At 36.0% G+C, this 24,211-nt stretch overlaps 1 protein-coding gene across 3 annotated transcripts in view; it reads right to left on the reverse strand.

Annotated features, from left to right (window-relative positions):
- Positions 1-24,211, reverse strand: part of Not1 (CCR4-NOT transcription complex subunit 1) — a 568,860-nt gene that overhangs the window by 364,729 nt on the left and 179,920 nt on the right. For all 3 annotated transcript variants that reach the window (XM_090401629.1, XM_090401630.1, XM_090401628.1), the window contains exon 20: positions 1,626-1,750. In XM_090401629.1, coding sequence (XP_090257755.1) covers positions 1,626-1,750 — 125 coding nt within the window. The remainder of the gene's footprint in view (positions 1-1,625; positions 1,751-24,211) is intronic.

The following is a 24,211-nucleotide window of genomic DNA, read 5'->3' on the forward strand; positions in this document are numbered from 1 at the left end:
TGAGTAAAAAGGGAAATAAGACGAGAAAAAAAAAAGTTGTGGAAGAGAAGTTTGAAGATAAACAACCTGGGGTTCAGGACAAATACAGGTTGTCATGAATAGATTTTCCTTTTAGGACAAACAGTTCAGAAATTATGGGAATCTGTTTTTAAGTTTTCTGGATCTGGAAAAAGCATAGTATCATGAGAAAAGCTGCTCAAAATGCAAGTTATATGGTGTAAATGGTTTGATTTAACCTCTCTACCAGCCGAGGTGGATGAAATAGTGAGACCAACTTGCACTTCTTATCCATGTTATTCAATAGGTGTTAAAGAATTGTATCCAGATTTATCTCGACGTATATATACATCTTGGCTGGTTTGGGGTTAATAGATTAATTAATGTGGTTCAACAGATTAATTTGGAGGAATATTGTCAATAGGAAGTTAGTAATTATGTAATGTTTTCATGTAATATTAATAATATCCTGTACACCCTCTGATGATATATATCAGGAATTTGATGATGACTGCATGACATTGTCTTTAATGCTTTGCTTAAACAATTCAATATGTTACAGATAAATACAGGTAGCAGGGGTTTTTTAACTGGAAACTTGGGATTTTCACCCCATATATAGGCAAATCAGTTGCGAGAACCTACAAATTTACATACAAAAATTACTGTTGTTGTTGTGGTGGTGATCAGAAGATGGTGTTTGTGTTGGTAATGTTGTTGGGCATGCACTTAGAGGATTAAGATGTAGAGACAATGAGTTGTATATAGTTGGAAAATTAAGTGGAGGTGATGGTGAGATTTGTGTAGTGTACTCTCACAGTGAGTGCTTGGCCTCCTTGGATGTGTCATGTAATAACAGTAATAATACCTTATCTGTGCAAAGTGGTTAGAAGGCCTCAGAAAGGCAGAAGGTGAAACTATGCAATTAGATTTATGTGTTTTGGTGAGATTTATATATGAATCCTATCACAAAAAAGGCTGTATTTTAGTATTAGCCTTGTGGGTGAGCTAAGAATTAGATAATCCAGAAGCACTGCTTCTAGAGACAAAACATGGAACTCTTTTTTTTTTTTCAAGCCACCAACAGGGTGTCATCACTCTGTCATTCAGGTGATAGAGGAATTCATTGCACCTGGGTGATGAATTTCATCTATCGCCTAAATGGATTAGGCAGAATGAATACATGAGAGAGAGCACATCCTTTTCAGTTCCTAATACCTGCAGAGGGGAGGTATTAGTGGTTTTAATTCCATTTCCTTTTTGTATTAAGTTCAATGGCCTGTCAGGGATAAGTAACTTGGAGTCTTAGAAATTTAATTAGAGCTTATGGTAGGGTGGTTAATCCTGCATACATTGTCTGCTATGTGTAAATAAATTGCATGTGTTCTTCTGGCCAGTTTTGTCTTTTTTATGTATGCCCAGCCCCTGCCACATTCATGCAGGGCCAGCTACTCACCTTCACTCAAAAAAGCCCCAATAAAAGATTGCATCCTAGATGGGATTTAAATCCAGGTCTTTCCCCAAACAAAGGGCATTTGGGAATAATAATCTAATGGAATTTCCTATTAATTATTATACTGACAGTTTTAAGCTATGACATCTCATGTACCTTAAAAAGAAACACTTACGTGACAAGGCCTTGTTCAATGATACCCCCAAACAATTGTGCTGTTATTAAAAGTTCCTTGTCTGGATACTGTGGGAAAAAACGATATTCTTCAAAGAGATTCCTGATCATACAACTGAAGACATCCTAAAATTTTAATTAAATTTAATTATTACCTGCAATATTCATACAAATATATATAAAACCTGAAGTAATGAGTGTAACAGTGAGAAAAGTATGTTAAATTAAATAAAACATTTAAATATGGAAACAAAAATCTTTAAGTTGCTATATAGCATAATTCATAAAGCTGGATCAGAGAGGTGGACCTAGCACCAGGGACTAAGGGACTAGAGATCAGACTTTCTAATGTCTAATTCAAAAAAAAAAGAATTTGAGAATTCTTCTACTGAAGAATTTTCTTAGTTTCTCCTTGAGCATGCATGCATGCATACATACTCAAATTGAAGCAAACAAAAACTATGGAAAGTGGTTTAAGCAAAACAGATAGTGGATTTTGCTTTGGAAAATATACAGTGGACAGTGAATTTTTACTTATATACATAAGAATAGATATAACCTGGTAATCTGTTTAGAGTACTAAGTTCTGAAGGTATAGGATAAGATAACAGGATCTAAGATGTTCAAAACATTAGAATTAAAGGAATATAAATTGTTGGAATCATGCATACAATTTTATACATATTATATTTAAGATATTATATTTAAGTTGTAATTCAGTAACTGGAACTTAGGAACTAATCTATGTAAATGCAGTTATTTTTTTTTAGGAGATAATGCTTTTTTTATTTTTAAGAGAAAGTAGATAATTTGTTCACAAATAACTATCTGAAATTGTTGAAAAAGTCAACCTGTGTCAATCTACAGCATTTTACTTTCTACCCCACCCCTTCATTTTAAAAATTTTATGGAATTTACAACCGTGTTAAAAAAAACTTTTTTTTATTATCCTGACGTTTCGATCTTCACATCAAGATCATCATCTGGAGCGTACATAAATATACAAGATAAGCTGAGTTACAACATTAACTGTAAGCTAGAGAAACAATGATTTGATCACATGTTATTCTACTGGCATGACCTCTGGTGGAAAAAAATAAAAATAAAAATAAAATTAAAATAATAAAAAAAAAATATAAAAAAAATTACTTTTTATTTTTTTTTTTTTTTTACATCAAGCTAAATTCTATTTTTACAATGACAGGAATAAACATTCTTTTAGATGGTTTTCTTTCAGAAACAATTGGTGTCCTATTTTTAGTATTACAATTCTTATTTTTGATTTACAATACTGGATTTTCTACAGTCCTGTTTATAGTTGTTCTTGGTGAGGAAGGTTGAATATATACCTTCCATATGTTTGGGATTTTTAAACCATCATTGTTGTTCAGATTGGGGTGGTTGCTGATAATCTCACAGGCTTCCTTGAATTTCCGTTCATACCATGTTCTAGTGTGATGTAGACAGCTGGTGGTTTTCCAGTCAATTCTGTGTAAGGTATTCAGGACATGACCAGAAAGGCCAGCTTCACCATAATTATTATATTTAATGTGTCGTTTATGTTCTTTTTGTCTAATAGGAATAGTGTGTCCTGTTTCTCCTATATATGGTATGTCGCAAGTACAATAAATCCGGTATACTCCAGGGTGAGCTAGTGGAGGGAGTGGGTCTTTGGATGAGTTAAGTAAGCTTTTTAATTTTGCAAGAGGTTTAAAGGTGGCTTTGAGGTTGTACTTTTGTAGTACTCTGTTTATTTTGTCTGATATTCCTTTAATGTAGGGAATGGTTATAGTTTTACTGTAGTCTGGTTTTGTCTTTGTTTTTTATTGTGGTTGTGTAGAGAATTTTGTTAATAGTGTTTCGGCTGTATCCGTTTTTTTGTAAGTTATTACTGATAATTTTAAATTCGTCTTTCAGTGCCTGTTCACTGGAACAAATCGTCTGAGCTCTGTTTTTTAGCATGTTGATGACACCTAGTTTTTGTGTTGGGTGGTGGTGGGAGTTTATGTGTATATATTGTCCCGTATGTGTCAGTTTTCGGTAAATAGTGAAGGAAAGATTGCCTGAGGGAAGACGTGTGACAAGTGTATGTAGAAACGGAAGTGTGTTGTGTTTTTCAATTTCAATTGTGAACTGTATGTGTTTGTGTTGTTTGTTTAGGTGGAGGAATGTGTCTAATGTCTGGCAGCCATGGGACCAGATCACAAAAACATCGTCAACGTATCTAAGCCAGACTTTGGGTTTTAGAGGGGAGGAATCTAGGGCAAGTTGCTCAAAATGTTCCATGTAAAAGTTAGCAATGGGGGGGGGGGGAATAAAAAAAGTTTTTTTAACACGGTTGTAAATTCCATAAAATTTTTAAAATGAATGCTGATCACCATGTAACCCTAAAAGAAAGGTCTACCCCACCCCCACTCAATTTTAGTCTCTTCTGGTGAAATTATCAAGGGAACTCACACAATTACACAATATAAATGAACTGTATTCCTAATGTGGTCGAAACAGTTGAATGGCATAGTTAGAAGTGTAATTCCTTTTAGAGGTAACTGAACAGAATTCATCAACTACAACCCCTTTCATTTTAACCAAAATAGGATGAAATTCTCAAGGAATATAAGAAACAAACTACCATAAACTCTCACTTTAGTAAACACCACTATAACAAATTCACTCAAACTATCAATGTGGTATAATGTATAGTCTATGTCAACATAACAATCACATGAATAACAAAATAATCATATTCCAAACTTGATCAAACCATCTGAATGGTGCAAACTGCCAACATCACGGGTACAATCTCTGAGAAGGATGAGAAAGAAAAGACGAAGAAAATGTCTTTTGGTTACATTTTGCAATTGTCAAAGGACTAGTTTTCCATGAATTGAATTTCATACATCCATCAAATGAATTTGAAAGATCACTATATTCAATTTAGAACTGGTCAAATCAGAGTCCCAATGAATTACAACAGTAATTAAGTCACTGTTAACACATTCTTGATCTCTGTTAATTACATTATTAATCTAAGAGATATGAAATGTGATATCAAAATAGGGAATAATAAAATTGATTCTTTACTCCATGAAGATATTATCTCTACTTCAAGAGACCTATTATCAAACTGAATTCACAGGGAAAAAGTTGTGAAAAGAGTTTTTTTTTACAAAAAAATCAAAGAACAACCATAGTCGAGATAAACAGTGGTACACACAATACTGTAAAAATTACATAGGCATTTTAATGTTTTATAAATCATCCATTTTCACAAACCTCAATATACAGTTGGACCACACATACTTACATACTTACGATTTCGAACCACGTAAATGGTCGCTATTATTAGCCATTGTTATTACTATCAATTTATTAATTGATATTTGGATAAACTTTCAAATATTGATAAATGGTGATGTGTACTGGTTAATTTTTCAACCAAACTTGCAATTAGTTGATTAAAAATTGAAAGAATTTCAAAACAAAGTCCAAACCTTGGAGATTCACAGCCAAACTCCAAAAAAAAAAAAAAACACTGATTCATTTAGCCAAGAAGAGTGTGGTGAGGTTATGTGCATGGACAGAAAAAATTCTGGGCTCAGACACTTCAAGAAGCAGCGAAAGAAACGAAGTGGAAGTTTTGGCAAGTGAGTCAACTTGTGATCTTAGAGAATACAAATGTAAGGAAGTAAAGCATTGCAGGAAAATTTAGTAAAACAAAAGATATGGGAAGACTTTGGTAAAAACGCAGATAATAGATATAAGGAAGATGGCAAAAGATTCTGGAGGGTATTCAAAAAGCTTAGAAATGGAGGAAAGAGAACAATAAAAGAAATCAGAGATGATAAAGGTGACATGAAAAAACTGAAGATAAAGATATTATACATGTCTGCATTAATTATTTTGAGAGATTGCTAAATAAAACAAGTAGTGACAGCACGGTGGTAGAAAACATTAAAGAAGAATGCAATCAAACTGCACAACAATACTTGAGGTAGACTCATCATCATCGCTTTCCTGAAATATACTCCCAAGAGGTGTTCATGGTTACTAAGACAGCACTACATGATTAAGTTTGCATTATTATTAATCTCCTATCCACAATTTTCCTCCAAATCAGTCTATTGTAAATATTCCAATATTGTCATATCTAACATTTTGACTCAATCTACCTAGACCTTGGTTTCACTCTGGGTCTCTTTCCTGCCACCTAGGCATCAAACCTGTTTTGCTAACCCTTTCCTCACCCATTCTATTTAAGTGGCCACAGAACATTAGATTATCTCTGATGACATTCTTGAATGCTGATAATGTCAAGTTCATTTCTAATATCTTCATTTTTAATATGATTCTGCCATCGATTCACTCTCTGATTACTCTTTTCTCAGAACTCTCATATCTGTGATCTCTGGTCTTTGATCAAGTGCTTTATTTCTAACCCAACTCTCAGATCCATAACTTAAAACTGGTTTGAACACGAACTTGTATACTGCTAGTTGGTGTTTTGGCTCATTTCTCTCTTATTCCATATAAATTTATTCAGTTGGCTACCCACCATACCAGCTTTGCTTATTGGTCTATTTCTAGATTTAACCTACCATCTTCACTAAAAACTGTGTCTAAATGGCTGAAATATTTTACTTGTTCTATAGTATCTCCATTCAGAATGCAGCTGAAGTTTTCTGTGTTCCTATCTATTTTCATATTTTTTGTCTTTTTATTGTTGATTTTCATGCCAAAATTATCACAGTTATTCAATTTAATTAAAGAATCCTGGAAACCAGATATGTTTAGGAATACATCATCTGCATAAAGCAAAGATTGATATCTCTGATTCTAATATCAGGTTTAATGCCACTTTCTTTCATAATGTGATCCATATAGATGATGAATAAGAGTGGAGATAATGTGCATCCTTGTCTTATCCCTGATTTCATATCAAACCATCTTCCTGTATTTCCTTCAATTCTAATTGCTGAGACAACTTAAATATAGACTGTTCCATTCAGCCCATATAACTGTAGTGTTTTGAAAAGCTTTTCTCTGGGTACCTTGTTGTATGCCTTTTCCAGATCTACAAAACTTAAGAAAAGACCCCTGTCATTCCCACGATTTCTAAACTATTTGTCTTCAAGTGAAAATCTGATCTTGACAACCTCTATTAAGCATGAATCCAGCTTGTTCTACTCCAAGTTTCTCTTCCATAATCTTTCTCAACCTCTTTTCAAGTATACTTGCATAAACCTTCTGGAACACTCAGTACAGAAATTCCTCTGTAATTCTCACATTCAGCTTAATTATCTTTTTTATAGATGGTACTATGAGAGCTCTACTCCAATCATTGGGAATTCGATCTGATCAGGCCCTCTGAATTATGCAGTGCAGCCACTGCAAAACTTTTATACCTCCATATTTAAGTATTTTTCATTGAATATCATCTACTCCAGCTGCCTTTAACATATCAGGTTTTGGACAGCTTTTTCTATCACAAGTATTGATATGTACTCTTTGCATTCCTCCTGAAAATTTTTCTACTACTGTCCTGTCATTGCTTGGTTCATTTAATAGTCTTTTAAAGTAGTTACTCCAGACATCTAGGATATCCTTATCATCAGTTTTCATGGCATCTTTATCATCTTTGATTCCTTTTACTATACTCTTTTCTCCATTTCCAAGATTCTCCAATAGCCTCCAGAACATTGTCACCTTCCTGATATTTATTTTCTATATTCTTACCCATGACTTTTGTTTAGCTACTTTTAGAGGTAGCTTAGCTCTCTTAAATTTTCTCTGTATTCTTTTAGGTCATCTCCCAACTTATTTGCTAGGAACTTTTGGTATGCTTTCTTCTATTTTTTCAGGACTGCTTTATTATCTTGTGTGCACCATGGTGTCCCTAGTTTTCTATCCTTGTATACAACTTTACCACATGCCTCCCTAGCTGAATCAATCAATGTCTTCTTCAGAGTTTGATAATGAGACTGCAAGGTTTGGTTCTTGTTTTCAAACTGCTACAAACTTTCATCAATAATAAATTTAGTTTAATCCCTTATCCAAGTGTGAGCAAACAAAGTTTGCACCTGAAAGTATCTTCAGGACTGGGGTAAGGTAGTACAATACCGGGCAACTTGTTGCAAAGGTGGAGCAAGCTAACATCACTCCTATCTCATCTCAGTATCTCCCATAATGCAAAACACATCTCCTTGTGGATATGTATAATGTTATGCATTAAGGGAAGGGCCACTACCCAGACTAGTTTCGACCTTTATTGAGGTCTCTTCAGTGGGAGCCAGGCCCAAGTGGAGATACCAGGCAGAAGCATTAGCAGTGTCATCTATACCTATAGGAATTGCCAAACGGTGTGCCACCTTTTTATTAAATTACTCTGGATTTAGAGGAAGATGTTAAAAGTTTATTTTTCACTTGGTTAGACTATAATAAATTTAGTTTAATCCTTTATCCAAGTGTGAGCAAACAAAGTTTGCACCTGAAAGTATCTTCAGGACTGGGGTAAGGTAGTACAACACCGGGCAACTCGTTGCAAAGGTGGAGCAAGCTAACAGCATTCACACTTGGATAAAGGATTAAACTAAATTATTATAGTCTAACCAAGTGAAAAATAAACTTTTAACATCTTTCTCTAAATCCACAGTAATTTAATAAAAAGGTGGCACACTGTTTGGCAACTCCTATAGGTAGAGATGACCTTGCCAATGCTTTTGCCTGGTATCTTCACTTGGGCCTGGCTCCCACTGAAGAGACCTCAATAAAGGTCGAAACTAGTCTGGGTAGTGGCCCTTCCCTTAATGCATAACATTATACATATCTGCAAGGAGATGTGTTTTGCATTATAGGAGATACTGAGATAGGAGTGATGTCAGCTTGCTCCACCTTTGCAACAAGTTTCCCGGTGTCGTACTACCTTACCCAGTCCTGAAGATACTTTCAGGCACAAACTTTGTTTGCTCACACTTGGATAAAGGATTGAACTAAATTTATTATAGTCTAACCAAGTGAAAAATAAACTTTTCATCAATAATGTTTGCATAGTTCAGTCTACAATTTACATGTAAAAGCTGTGCAACTTTAATTCTTTTTAAAACTTTATTTCATACTGTTGTGATATCCATGTTCAGGTTGCCAACAAGGACCGCTCTTTCCATATTCTTTATGTCAGCTGCCTGTTTCTAATGACTCAAAAAACTCTACTTCTTCCTTAGAACCACCTTTTGTGGGACCATAGGCTTTCCAATCAAGAGTTATCTTCATTTTCGGTGTTGAATGCTATCGCTACTCCTTCCTTTCTTTGATCATTATTGCCTGAAAATAACATCCTATACTTATTTAGTAATATGTCAACTGTTTTTATCTTCTTTGTCAGTAATGCCAATTATGCCCACGTGGTACTTTTCCAATTCTTTGCAAGTTCAATTTCCTTTCCATTAATACTACTTATATTAATGGTTCTTGTCTTCAATTCTTCTGATGTTGGGTTTATTCTTCTTCTTCTTCTAGATGTTGAACTGGAGCCTGTCCCAGTAGCTGACTTGTCACTGATCACCCTGGTTTTCCTTGATGAAAACAGCAGGAGCCTTGTTTAACAGGGCGATGCCCCAGCCAGCATGAAATCTCATCATCCTGTACAATTATAAGCATTTGTGGTTTAAGCCAAAAAAAAAGAACATTTTGGTCAGCTAAGTCCCAAATTCCCAGCCCATCCTTGTTCATTCAGTACCCAGCAGATATCTACTAACAGGGTGCATGATGTTAAGGTGACAACTGGACATTAGGTCAGAAGCCCCAGTCAGTTCTCCGCATTCCTGAAAGGCGACATGGAGGTCTCCTCCCAGTTATTTGGCTTTGACCCTTAAGGTAGAATCAAAAACCTGAAAGGCAGCTGGAGTAGATGATATTCAACCAGAAATGCTCTGACATGGAAGTATAAAAGTTTTACAGTAGCTACACTGTAAAAGTCAGAAGGCAGGGTCAGAGGGTTGGATTAATTGATTCTGGTTTATTAGTGCAAGGTAACAGCAGTACACAAGATATTAACAAATAGTCATAAAGAGATAAATTAGTAAATAATATATATCAACAAAAAATTAAGCAAAGCAGTATTTACATAAAAATAATCATGCGATTTGTCTGAGTATATATGGCTTGGCCAGATAAGTAAAAATATCATTCTTCTCTCATGTGAAGTGCTGGCACTCCACCAAAATATGACAAATGGTGAGACATGTTACATTTTTTGCATATAAGTGGGCCATCAGCCCGCCCTCAGTAAATAAGAGTGCATAATATGACTATGACCTATGCAGAGCCTAGGAAGAACAATTTCCTCTCATATGTTTCTACATTGACTAGACTGCCAATGCTTAATTTCAGACTTATCTTGTAAAACTTGTTTGTCAGTGCTTTCTATAATGACTGCCACAGGGCAATTTAGCTCTGATCTTATAAACTGACTATATATAGCCTGTATATGGAACTGTAGATGACAATGGCAAAGTTATTTATTTATTTATTCATATGGAGTTTCCTCCCTTTTCTCCCCCATCCCTATTGGGGCAAGTTGAGCCCCCTCATGGGGGGGGCTAAGTATTTATGGCTGTAGATCAGTGTGTGTTCACGAGGCCTGTTTGCCTGCTTGCGGGATGAAAAACCCTGCTGTCCACGCTCAAGACCAGTTAACTTGGCTATGGCTGAAGAAGAGCCTTAAGCTCCTCAAATCGGTGATGGGAATCGAATCCAGGACACTCCTTCCCGCAGGCATATGGTTGCGAAGTGCAAAGCCACTAGGCTAACCGCACAGACACAATGGAAAATCACTATCTTCCATGCCAGCAACTGGATATTGTATGAATCCTGTGGTCTTGCAGCAAAAAAAACATAAGAAAAATACTAAATAGCCAGGACACTAAAAAGTCTTCTGCTCCCAATGGCATCTATCCTGTTGCAGGGCTAATAACTGTATTCGACCATCTTTCAATCTCCTATATTCAAGCTGGCACCTGTCCCAACATATAGAAGCTAGCATATATTAACACCCATTCCAAAAAAAAAAAAAAAAAAGGAAATAAAAGCCTACTGTTCAATTACTGACCAATCACTATCCCCTCATTCCTCTCCAAAATAATGGAGAACGTTATCAAGAACAGTCAATTACACTACCTAGAAGCCCACCAGTTGATCAGCAACCACCAGTGGAGTCTACCAATCCAGATTCAAGGTGATCTCTTGGCATACATCCCATGAAAAGGTTTGGAGAAACATGCACTATCCTCTTTGACCTTTTCAGGGCTTCTGATTGCTTTTTGGCATTGAAGGCTGCTTTGCAAACTACCTTCCTTGGGTTTACTTGCCATTCTCTGTAACATTCTCTGTTCTCAGACACCCCAAAAATCAAAATCATCCATAATCAGTGCCTTAAGCACTGATCTCCATATCATCCTTCAGTGGGGCATGGATAACCTGGTCACATTCAATGCTGCCAAAATGAAGCCCTACCTTTATTCTTGCAAAAGGATTTTCAGCATACCTTCCCTTATCCTTAGTAATATGCACATCACCAGACAGGATCACATCTCTCTTCTTCGACTGATATTTACCTCTAGCCTCTTCTGACACAAACACATCACATCAATAGCTCCCTCAGACTCTAAAAAACTAGGCACTTTTTCTGCTCAAGAAGGTATTTTACACCCACCCAGCTACTAACCCTATATAAATTTCAAATCCATCCATCCTTAAAACACTGTTCACACATTTGGGGATGGTGAACCTAATACCTATCGAAAAAATTCTTGATGCTGTCCAGAAGAGAGAATTTGACTCATAATGATCCTTTCCTCACACTTGCTTCAACCTCTATCTCACAGACACAATGCCTCATCTCTGTGTCTCTTTCTAATGGTACATCTATGGTCACTACTCCAGTGAACTGGCAACCATCATTCTTCCACTTACTGTTAGGCATGTTAAAACAAGAGTAACAGTTGCCTAACATCCCTTTTTTGGTACAACTACAGTAGCAAACAAATTAATCTGCACACTCACATTTTAAAGAAAAATTTTAATTCTGCAAGAAAATCCTATCCTATCCTTCTCGTCCATCCTAGGATGGGTTGAGTCCCCCTCCTAATGAGGGATTACTGGCGTATCAATGCAGCTGGTTCGCCACTCCTCTGCTGCATTCCGCCTAAGGGCGATATTCATAACTGTAATCTGTGTGTGTTCAAGGGGGGGGGGGGGTTGCCTGCTTGCGGGATGAAAAACCCCAGATAAACTAGGGGGAAAACCCTGTTGTCCACACACCCAAGACCAGCTAACCTGGCTATGGCTGAGGAAGATCCTTGAGCTCCTCACGTCGTCGACGGGAATGGAACCTAGGCCACTCTTTCCCCAGGCATATGGTTGTGAAGTGCTTAGCCACCAGGCTGACTGCACGGATTGCAAGAAAATAAGTATAAAAATTAAACTCCAACTTTACCAAATAATTTATATGTGCTCATCTGCTCCAAATAAGTTCATTAATTTTCTTGGGCATGGACTGATTTCTGCATCTCAAAACCATACTTTTATAATGAATTGGATTAAGTTATCCTCTATATCAGGGGTTCTCAAACTTTTTAAATTTTGTACCACATAAATAAGAATCAAAAAATATTGGTACCACCATATATGTACCACCATTTGCTTCGCTTTATATTTTTGATTAGTGTTTGCTTTACTTGAGCTGTCATTTCGTTAATTTGTCTCGAAACAGTGTCATCTGACAAAGAAACTGTTTATTATAATTTTTTTACATACAAAATACTGTTTCAAAATAAATATTAAATATGAAAATCCTTATGACACACTAATGAGACTTCGCATTAGAAAATTCACATAAAACTGCAATAAAATTTATTTGTTCGTTTTATTCGATTCGCCAAGCTAAATTCTTGGAACAGTCTACTCGTTACAATATTAAAATACATTTTTCTGAACATTTATTTAAATATTTTGTGTAAAAATTGTACCACCAAAAATAACGTAATGTACCACATTTGAGAAACAATGCTCTATATCACAATTTAATTTTCCAAGTCTCATCTTTACTATGGACCACAATTTTCTATTGGGTTGATGTCAGGAGAGTTACTTGGCTAGTAAAGCAATTGGATGTTTTGATTTTTGAGGAATTCTCACTTTTTTTGAGATGTGGAATGGAGCAAGATCCTGTTGGAAAATGAGGTCTGTCTTTCTGGATCTGAGGGACCACTATTTTCTCCAATATTTTTATGTATTGGTCACTTTTGATCATGCCGTAAACAGGTACAAGTGATCCTGAACCATCATGAGTAAAACAACCTCCAGAACATTTTTTTTTAGCTGGGTGTTTAGCAGCTTGTTGAAGGTGGGTGGGAAAAGTCACTGATTTGCAAACATAGGGTGCTCGCTTTCTTTGAACAAAGAAATGGCTCCTATCTGAGAATATGACCTTCTTCCACTTCTCAACAGTCCAATCTTTGTACACTTTGGCCCACTTGAGCCTCTTTTTCTGCATAGCCTTCATCAACAGTTGTTTCTTTTTTGATCTGTGGGCAGTCCTCCCTGCTTCTAAAAATCTTCGACAGACTGTCATGTCAGAAGCATTAATTCCACTAGCTGTCGTCTCTATTTAAGTCTACAGCGGACTGTCGTCTCTATTTAAGTCTACAGCGGACAATCTTGAATTCATTTTGCTTTTCCTAACTAGTAAACGATCTAGAGTAAGTGTAGTTTTCCTTTTTCACCCACATTTTCTTTTTCCGTCAGGATAAAAAGGTATCTATCTCCCTAAACCTCTATAAAATTACATTAACAGTACCCAAACCAACACCACACTCATTGGCAATTTGTCTTTGAGTCATGGATAAGTGCTGAGAAAGAGTACGTATATGTGAATGTTTTCTTGGAGATGTATCCATTTTATAGCTACACAAAATGAATAAAATACTACGAATGTCAACTTGTTTACACTATTAAAAATGCACAACGCTATTAATAAACATTGTAGAGACAGTTGAAACATGCAGCACTCAATCAAAATAGTGAACTAAAACCAAAAGCAAAAATTTAGCTTGTTCAGATTGATTTGTTCACTACTATACAAACATATCGAACCCACTTCTCCTTTTCCTCATTTATTCCATCTACATCTGTCCTCGGGAACAGCCTTCCTCATAATGCATTTCCAAATTTCAACCTTCACCTCTATAAGAATAATGTCAATAGATTTCTTCTTCAGTCCTTACCTCCACTTCATGCACAGCACTGCTGTGCGACAGGTTTAACAATATCCCTCATTTTCTTGTTTGTTTTTGTTAACAATATGACTCAGTAAGTCAACAAGAGTTTCATAAAGTGATTAGTGGTGGTACTGGATATGTGCTTTCTTAAAGTTAAAAATATTTTCATTAGAAAGTTATTTTTTATTAAATAAAAGATATATTCTATTATGCCCAGTATACAGCCACTTGTCAGGTGGCAAACCCCATTTCTCTACATACAAGTGCATTTATTGAGCCCTGCATATAAGAATAACTTTACTGAATGTAGACAGAAAGTACCCTTGTGTCCGAAGCAGGAACAGCTGCTCAAATAATAAGTGTTCAATTTGCTAAACTCATCAACCTGGGGTAAGTAACATTGTGCACAGTGCTACCACTACACTGGATAGAGATAGATACAAGAGTGCATGAGGATGAGATTCTAGGTGCATAATCTAGATAAGAATTTAACAACACAGAAAGATGAGATTACAACATGTATTATTATTACCTGAGACCTCCACGTAGCCAAAGACTCATAGAGGGAGGCCATACATCACCCAAACCAGCTGTCATACCTTCCCTTAAATTCATTCACACTAGATGTACTTATTACCCTTAAAGGCAAACTATTCCACTCACTAACTGCTCTGTGAGAGAAAAACCTAGTTCTTACCCCTTTTTGACTGCAAACAAAATTAACTTCCATGGATGTCTCTGTGTTCTCTCCCCACCTTCCATATGATGAAAAATTTCATCGGACAATATCCTATTACACCAATTCAGAAGTTTACAGACATCAATCATATCATCCCTTTTTCTCCTGTTAACCAGTCTGTAATTCACATACTTGCAATCTGTCTCCATAATCTAAATCCCATAATCTAGATAATCTTTGTAACTCATCTTTACACCATTTCCACAGCTTGTTTATCCTCTTGGAACACAGGAAATGAAATCTGCACACAATAATCCATTTGTGGTCTTATCAAGGCCTTATAAAGAGGCAAAATGACTTCCTTATCCTTACATGTCAAGGTTTGCTTCAACATTGTAATTATCCTTTGAGTTGTATGTGCAACTTTTGCTATGTGACCTTTGAATTTCAAATTCCTATCCATCATTATGCCAAGAGCTATAGCCTTATCAGTTTCTTGTAGCGTAACTCCGCTAATATAATATATAATAATCTCATCACACCAAAGTGCATAACTTTACACTTACTAACATTAAACTGTCAGCCATTTTCGTTTGCTCAAATTTCCAGCCTATTCAAATAATTTTGTAAGTGCTTGATATCAGTAGCAACCTTGATTGCCCTGCCTTGAATCACATTATTGGCAAACAATTGCACATCTGCTGTTAGATCCCTCCTAATGTCATTAATGTATAGATTGAAGAACAATGATCCAAGGAGTGATCTACTGGTCACCTTAAATCACCACTTTTTGATATCAGTTTGTCAACCATCCACTGATCCAAGTCAAGAGTTTATATTCCAATCCCATATTCTCCAGTTTATGCAACAGCTTTTTTGTGTAGTATCCTATCAAACGGCTTAGCAAAACCAACACTATCATAGCGTATTTTGTTTCCTTTATCCAACTCGGCCATAACATTATTATAAAATATACGAGCAAATTGCTAAAACAATACCTGCCTTTAGTAAACCCAGGCTGCTCCTTGAAGAGTATAGTTTGTATGTCTACCCATTTCTGTATGCGAGTTCTTACCAATTTCTCTAAAATTGTTACTAGCATACCAGAGATACTGATAGATTGGTAGTTAGACACATCAATTTTTGCACTATCCTTGTACAATGGAACTATCATACATTCCTTCCATTCTTGTAATATCTTCCTGAGCTGAGACTCAAGTTATACAAACACATGAAAAGGCTAGCCAATTCAGTTGAACATTCCTTTAGCAAATGTGCTGATATTTCATCTGTCCCTATTGACAAATTCTTATCCAGGTTATGCAACAGCTCTTCAACCTCATTTTCCTACACCTCTAACTCTTCATACATATATCAACCAGGTGTATGTAACATGGTGCATATTGCTACATACACCTGGTTGATATACACTATCTACCAATAATTGTCTGGACAGCTTAGAAATTTACAACTGATACTAGCAGGCGAACCCACCTTTGGCTTTGAACACCTCTTGCACCCTTTGAGGTAGGCTTTCCACCAATGTGCGGCAGATATCAGATGGAATTTGTCTCTATTCCTCCATCAAAGCAGCACCGAGTTCAGTAACAGATCGAGGACGTGCTGCTCTGGATCTCGATCACTGCTCCAATTCATTCCACAAATGTTTGATGGGGTTGTGGTCAGAACTCTGTGCAGGCCAGGGCAGTTGCTTAATACCTATCTCTTCATATCATTCCATAACAGCTGCAGCTTTGTGGCATGGGACATTGTTGTCTTGAGAGTAACATGGGTCCGATCCATAAAAACTCCATAGTGTAGGTAGCACCTGATTATACAGAATATCAAGATACTGAGCTGCCTGCATGGAACCATGGACGACCAGTGGTCCCACTCCAAATTCTTATCCAGGTGAATGCAGCCCACACACCATTACTCCTCCACCAGCAAACTACTATGGGTACAACACACTGTGGTTAGATGCATTCACCAGGCTGCCTCCACACCCTGCCATCAGACTGGAAACAGGTGAATGTTGATTCATCGCTCCGGAGTACCATTTTTCCACTGGTCAATTGTTCAGTTCACATACTCTTTGCACCAGGGAAGACGAGCCACCTTTTTTGTTGTTGTGATGCTCGGCTTGTGTGCCGCTGCTCTTCTGTGTAAACCCAGTAAATGGAGTTCTCATACAGTATTAGTGCTCACCATAGTATTACTGATGCTCTGGAACTCATCATGGATGGTCTGTGCAGATTGTAGCTGGTTTTTGTGCCACCTGTTTTAACACCCTCCTGTCCCTGTAATTAATTTTCGTGGTTGCCCTGGGTGTTTTCCTACACTAGTGATGCCAGAATGTCTCCATTTCTTGATCACATCGCCAACCATTGATTTTGGATGCTCCAACTGAGCAGCAATGGCACATATGAACATGCCACCAATGTGACAGCCCACGATAACACCTTTCTCGAAGTCATTGAGTTCACGTCGTGTTGCCATACCACCTGTATTCAACTGCTATGACGAAATGCTGCTTCCTACTATCTGTACACCCATTTTTATGTTATTAACAAATCTGGAATGTCCCATAACTTCAAATAGTAGGGGTGTCTGGACAATTATTAGATAGATAATGCATCTTAGCACTCATTAATTGAACAATCTCATTAGCTTCTGACACTAGAGTACCATCTGCATTCAGTAAAGTTATTCTTCCACATTTTTTCTTCTGTTTGCAGCACAATGATAAAATTCTTTTAGAATTAGCCTGCATAGCAGATTTCTTTTCATACTCTGATTTAGCTTTCCAAACAATACTCTTTACTTTTCTGTCCTGCGTTTTATATATTTCATAACTCTTCCCACTCTTATTCTCACAATATTCTTTTCCCATCATCTTCTTCTTGTGAATCTTTTGCTTAATAAGTTTGCACATCCATTTCACTTCCAACTTCTTTATTCTTCTAACACTAGGAATACATTAGAGATACCACTTATTTAAGAACTTTTTCAAAGATTCCCATACATCACTGACAATTTTTCCCATTCAGTAACTGATACTAAGGAACCAAAGAGAATATTCTCTTAAGTTGATCATAATTTTCAGCTTTGAAATTCAGCATGTAATCTGTTCTAATGGGAACATCCATATATATAATTAGATACTTCCCAAGAAAGCATGGCATGATCAATGTCACCAAATGGTGGTAAAATAGTCATATTCTTAACAGGGACCTTCTTCTGACACTATGAACAAATCATCTAACACTCCTTGACCTCGAGCTCCTTCTTTCACATACTGCTGAGAAAGTTGTCTAGCAAGAATTCAATAAATTCCTCTTTATTCTTATCATGAGATTTCTCTTCTACTCAATCAACTATTTTTAATAGTTTATTCAGTGGAGCTTTCTGTTACTTTCATATAGAAAGTGAAGTTGCAGAAGTGTCTTGGATGAAGACGAGATATGTTTTCTTCGATGTTCGGTGATTTTAAGATGCAAGAATTTGCTTGTCTTACAGAGAGCAGTTCTGTGTTAGTCCTTCCTGTGTGTGAACTCAATTAAGAATAAAGGTTTGTAGGCAGCAAGAGACTAAGGTTCCAGTAGTTTTGTCTACAGAGAACAACTGTTGGTTTATGTGATTGAAATTTGCCATGGTGAAAGGGTTTGCATGTTTCAAGAAGGTATCGAGCTATGCAGCAGTAGTGTATTCTACCAGAAAGTCTCCCAAACTGGACAGGTCAATACTGAGGAACCTGACTAAGAGAGATTCCAACTGGGTGCAATGGTACTCCTAAGGAAGAGTTTCCCAATAGTGCCTGCTCTCCCCAGGTGGAAGCTGTCTATAAAGCCAAGCTTACTTGGTTACTCAGACATATCCTGAGGCAAAGCAGCATAGGATCAATAGGAACAGAGACAGGTTACCTATCATTTTGGACAGTACAAGTGATAACATCAGTGATGACGTTCCACAGCTCTAGATGAGCTACTCCTAATCCTCTCCCAAGCCAATTCATCATTTTGGGAAAAATGATGACCCCCTCCCACATCCATTAAAACCATGAATATGTTACATAGAAGAATGAGTCCACAGTATCTGGAAATGCAAGACTTTACAATCCCCCAAAAAACCTAGTTCAGTAGAGAAATGGACTAATGGACTAAACATGCTACTCGGATGCAAAATAATAAAAGCAAGGGCATAAAGAAAACAAATTTTATGATTGTTACATACAATGTAAAAACATTAGCAGATGATGATAATGTAGAGGAATTGGAATATGAAATGGTATATAACAGAACTAAGTGAAATGAAAAGAAAATCAGAAGAATAACACTAAAATCAGGAAAGGTGCTTTACTGGAAAGGACTAGATGATGTCAAACAAAGAGGAGTAGGTTTCCTTATAAACTAAAGTATAGCAAACAATGCTAGTAAATATGCAGGATTATCAGATCAGATAGCACATATCATAGTTCAAATAACAGAACAGAAAACCATTATCATCAAATTCCTGATATATACCCTCAAGAGATGTACAGGATATAATAGTACTACATGAAATACATCATTGCTAACTTCCTATCAACAATTTTCCTCCAAATCAATCTGTTACCTGTCAAGACTCCAACATTATAAGATCTTATATTTCAATCTTCTAAGGCACTTTTCACTGTATCAATCCACCTATATCTTGATCTCCGTCTGGGTCTTTTTCCTACCAACCTGGCAGAGAACACTTGTTTTATTAATCTTTCCTCTCCCATTCGGTTTAAATGACCATATCACCTGAGATATGGTCAAGTTCTTTCCTAATATCCTTTTTTTTAATACGATATTGCCATTGGTTCATGCCCCTAATCTTTCTCAGGACCCTCATATGCGTGGCCTCTAGTATTTGGTCAAGTGTTTTACTTCTGACACAGCTTTCATAAGTTGGCTTGAACACTGTCTTGTATACAACTAATTTAGTGTTTTGCCTAATTTCTCTCTTATTCCATATAAATTTATTCAGTTGCCTTCCTAACATACCAGCTTTGTTGATTCTGTTGTCTATTTCTATATTTAATTTACCATCTTCACTAAAAACTGTGCCTAAGTAGATGAAACATTTTACTTGTTCTATAGGTTCTCCATTCACAATGCAGTTGATATTTTCAATGTTACAGCCTATTTTCATTGTCTTTGTCTTTTTAATGCTGACCTTCATACCATATCTATTCCAACAGTTATTCAATTTAGTCATGAAATCTTGCAGACTTGTAGTGGATTTATTTAGAAGTATAACATCATCCTCATAAGACAAAGAGCTGAGATTAACATCTTCAATTTTGATATCAGGTGTAATACCACTTTAATTCATAATGTGATTCATATAGATAATGAATAACAGAGGAGATAATGTACATCCTTGTCTGATACCAGATTTAACATTAAACCACCTTCCTGTAATTCCTTCAATTCTAACTGCTACCTTGCAACTCAAATAAAGACTAGTATTACTCGATATATAATGCCCCATTAACACCATATAACTGCAGCATTTTGAAAAGCTTTTCTTTCTCTCTTGGCACCTTGTCATATGCCTTTTCCAGATCTATAAAACTTAAATACAGATCTTTGTTATATCAGAATGATTTCTCAACTATCTGTCATAAAGTGAAATCTTGATCCTGACAGCCTTTATTTGGCCAGAATCCAGCTTGTTCTTCACCAAGCTTCCCTTACACAATCCTTCTTAAACGTTTCTCAACTATACTTGCATATATCTTACCAGAAACACTCAGTAATGAAAAACCTTTGTAAGTCTCACATTCAGTTTTATTTCTCTTTTATATTGGCATTATGGGAGCTCTACTCCAATCATCAGGAATAAGATCCTCTGTCCAGGCCTTCTGAACTATGCAGTGCACCCACTGTAAGACTTTTATACCTCCATACTTAAGCATTTCTGGTTGAATATAATCTACTCCTGCTGCCTTTCCACATTTCAGACTTTTAATGTCTTTTTCTACTTCTCTCCTGACTGCATGCCTGGTCAGTGTTTTTTTACCAGTGTGTTGTCATCACTACTTGTTTCATTTAGCAATTTTTCAAAGTAATTACTCCGTACTTCAAGGATATCTTTTTCTCCAGTTTTCATGTCACCGTTATCATCTCTAATTCATCTTACAGCAATCTTTCCTCCATTTCTGAGCTTCTTCAACAACCTCCAGAATATCTTGCTACCTTCTTCATATTCTTACCAAACATATGTTCTTACCAAAGTCCTCCCATGACTTTTGTTTAGCTTTCTTACATTTGCCTCTGTATTCTCTAAGAGCACAAGCTAACTTATTTGCCAGGAACTTTGATATGCTCTCATCTTTTCTTTCACTTCCTCTTAAACTTCCTGTGTCCACCATGGAGTTCTGATTTTTCTATCCTTGCACACAACCTTGCCACATGCCTCTCTGGCTGAATCAATCAGTGTTTTCTTCAGGGCTTGCCAAAAATCTCCAAGGTTTGGTTCCTGCTCTCAAACTCTTTCATTTTTTCATGAATAATATTTGAAGGTATAAAAATAATATTTTAGTCTACTGTTCACATCTGAGAGCTGCTCAACTTTTATTCTCTTTAAAACTTTCTTACATAAGTTCTTCTTTTCAATATGAAATTCAATTTTATCCTACTCACGACTAAATAGTGATCACTTCCAATTTCAAATCCTCTGTATACTCTGGTATCCTGCACCAGGGAGAAAACATCACTATCAACAATAACATAGTCAATGAGACTTTTGTGCACATTTTTATGTTGGAACATTGTGTTAGTAATAACCAGAGGATATTAGATGCAGCATTATTTCCAGTCTTTTAGTAAATTGAAAGATATGAAAAAAAATGCCAGTAGCTGATGGAATTACATTAAAAATGATGAAAGCGACAGGAGAAATATTAACAGAAAAACTAAAAAATCTATTTAATAAATGCCTAAATGATAAAGATATGGTATCCGGAGAGTTCATCGAAAAGGCAATTCATCGAAAAAACAGTTCACCGAAAATTTTAAATTGTTGAAAATGTTATGAGAAAATTAATCCATTTAGAACAAAACCTGAACTGTGAATAAGGAGATTACAATGCTACTTTCATAGGGAAAAATTATAGAATAATATGGTATCTTATAGTCTTTCTTGTCCGATAACTGTTTCATGTCTGTTCATGGGACTGATTTGCCTGTTTCCGGAAGAAAAGCTCAGCCGTATCTATATTATGCCAGCTAACTTACCTTTAGCAGAACAGGACTGATAAAAATTATGCGTAAATGGGATCAAACTACCCAAGTCTTTCTAACTAAACGGCTTCGTTTTTACCGACTGAACTATGCGGGCTTCATTATTATTATTGTTGCTAGTAGTAATATGCGACTTCAATACAGCAATTATTATGGGATAAATTTTACTCAGATTTGCTGTTTGAAACTTTTACAAGAAAATGTCGAACACTTGTTCCAGTTTTCAGTTCAGCTATATTCGGAGCAACAAAGAAATAATGTGTCCAAATTACAATAACTCTCTGACTTAAATGACTTAGTAGAAGTTGTTGGTACAAGAAGCTGTCTGCATGGTTCAATTTTTGTTCTAAATGGATTACTTTTAATGGTTAATGTCAGCTCTTTACTTTATGCGGATGATGTTTATACTTCTAAATAAATCCACTACAAGTCTGCAAGATTCTCTGACTAAATTGTATAGCTGTTGTAATAGATATGGTATGAAGGTCAGCAATAAAAAGACAAAGACAATGAAAATAGGCAGAATCATTGAAAATGTCAACTGTGTTGTGAATGGAGAACCTGTGGAACAAGTAAAACATTTCAGCTACTTAGGCACGATTTTTACTGAAGATGGTAAATTAAATATAGAAATAGACAACAGAATCAGCAAAGCTGGTATGGTGGGAAGTCAATTGAATAAATTCATATTGAGTAAGAGAGAAATTAGTCGGATTAGCTGTATACAAGACAGTGTTCAAACCAGTTTTAACTTATGGATCTGAGAGCTGGGTCAGAAGTAAAACACTTGACCAAAGACTAGAGACCGCAGATATGAGAGTCCTGAGAAAGATTCGAGGCGTGAACAGATGGCATCAATGGCAATATCATATTAAAAACGAGGATATTAGGAAAGAACTTGACATTGTCAGCATCCAGGAATGCGTTAGCAGAGCTAATCTCAGGTGGTATGGTCATTTAAATAGAATGGGAGAGGAAAGATTAGCAAAACAAGCATTCTCTGCCAGGTTGGCAGGAAAACGACCCAGAGGAAGACCAAGATATAGGTGGATTGATATGGTACAAAGTGCCTTAGATGATAGAAATATAAGATCTGATAATGTTGGAGTCTTGACAAGTAACAGACTGATTTGGAGGAAAATTGTAGATAGGAAGTTAGTAATGATGTAATTTTTTCATGTAGTACTGTCATATCCTGTACACCCCTTGAGGGTACATGGCAGGAATTTGATGATGATGATGATGGATTACTTTTACCATAACATTATCGAAAATTTAAAATTTTCGGTGAATTCGCTTTTCGATGAATTTTCCTGTAATAACCAAAGATATACCAAACAGCTGGAACAATGTTATCATGATACTCTTGTTCAAATGGGTAACAAGAAAAAGATAGAAAATTACAGACCTATAAGCTTGTTGTCACAAGTATATAAATTGTTTATAAAAATCAACAGAATCACCAGATCATTGGATGAGGCATTCTGCCTAATGAACAAGCAGAATTCAGGAGTTTAGCCCAACTGACCATCTTCAGACATTGAATCAACTAAGAGCAAAATGCAGAGAATACAACTTGCCATTGTACTTAGGTTTTTATATCCTATAAGAAACCATTTAATTCTGTCAAAAAACAAGCAATTATAATAGCAAAAGGAAATATGCCAAAATTATATACAGCTAATAAACAAAATATAAGAAAAAGCAACTACTAGTATCCTTATATATGAACAAAGAAACTCATTCCAAATAAATAAAAAAGTATGCCAAGGAGATACTATTTCATATTTCCATATAACTTCTAAAGATGGTATACATGTCTGCAAGGAGATGTGCTTTGCATTATGGGATACTAAGGCAAGTGATTAGAAGTTATACCACCTTGCCCCAGTCCTGAAAATACTTCAGGTGCAAACTTTGTTTGCTTACACTTGAATAAAGGATTAAACCAAATATATAATTGGTAGCATAACCAAGTGGAAAAACTTCCAACAACTTATCTCTAATCCAGAGAATTTTAATAATAAGGTGTGACACCTTTTATCAACTGGTATATGGAAATATGACTTCTCCATTACTTCCACCTTTATCACCACCTCTGGGTCTGGCTCCCACTGATGAGACCTCAATAAAGATCAAAACCAGTCTGGGTAGTGACCATTCTCTTAATGCATAGCATTATACATGTCCACAAGGAGATGTGCTTTGCATTATGGGATACTAAGGCAAGTGATGAGAAGTTATACTACCTTTGCCCCAGTCTTGAAAATACTTCAGGTGCAAACTTTGTTTGCTTACACTTGGATAAAGGATTAAACCAAATATATAATTGGTAGCATAGACAAGTGGAAAAACTTCCATC

The sequence above is a fragment of the Typopeltis vanoorti genome, chromosome 12 (assembly GCF_054136105.1).
Source record: "Typopeltis vanoorti isolate ZY-2024b chromosome 12, IOZ_Tvanoo_1.0, whole genome shotgun sequence".
NCBI classification, from domain to species: Eukaryota; Metazoa; Arthropoda; class Arachnida; order Uropygi; family Thelyphonidae; genus Typopeltis; species Typopeltis vanoorti.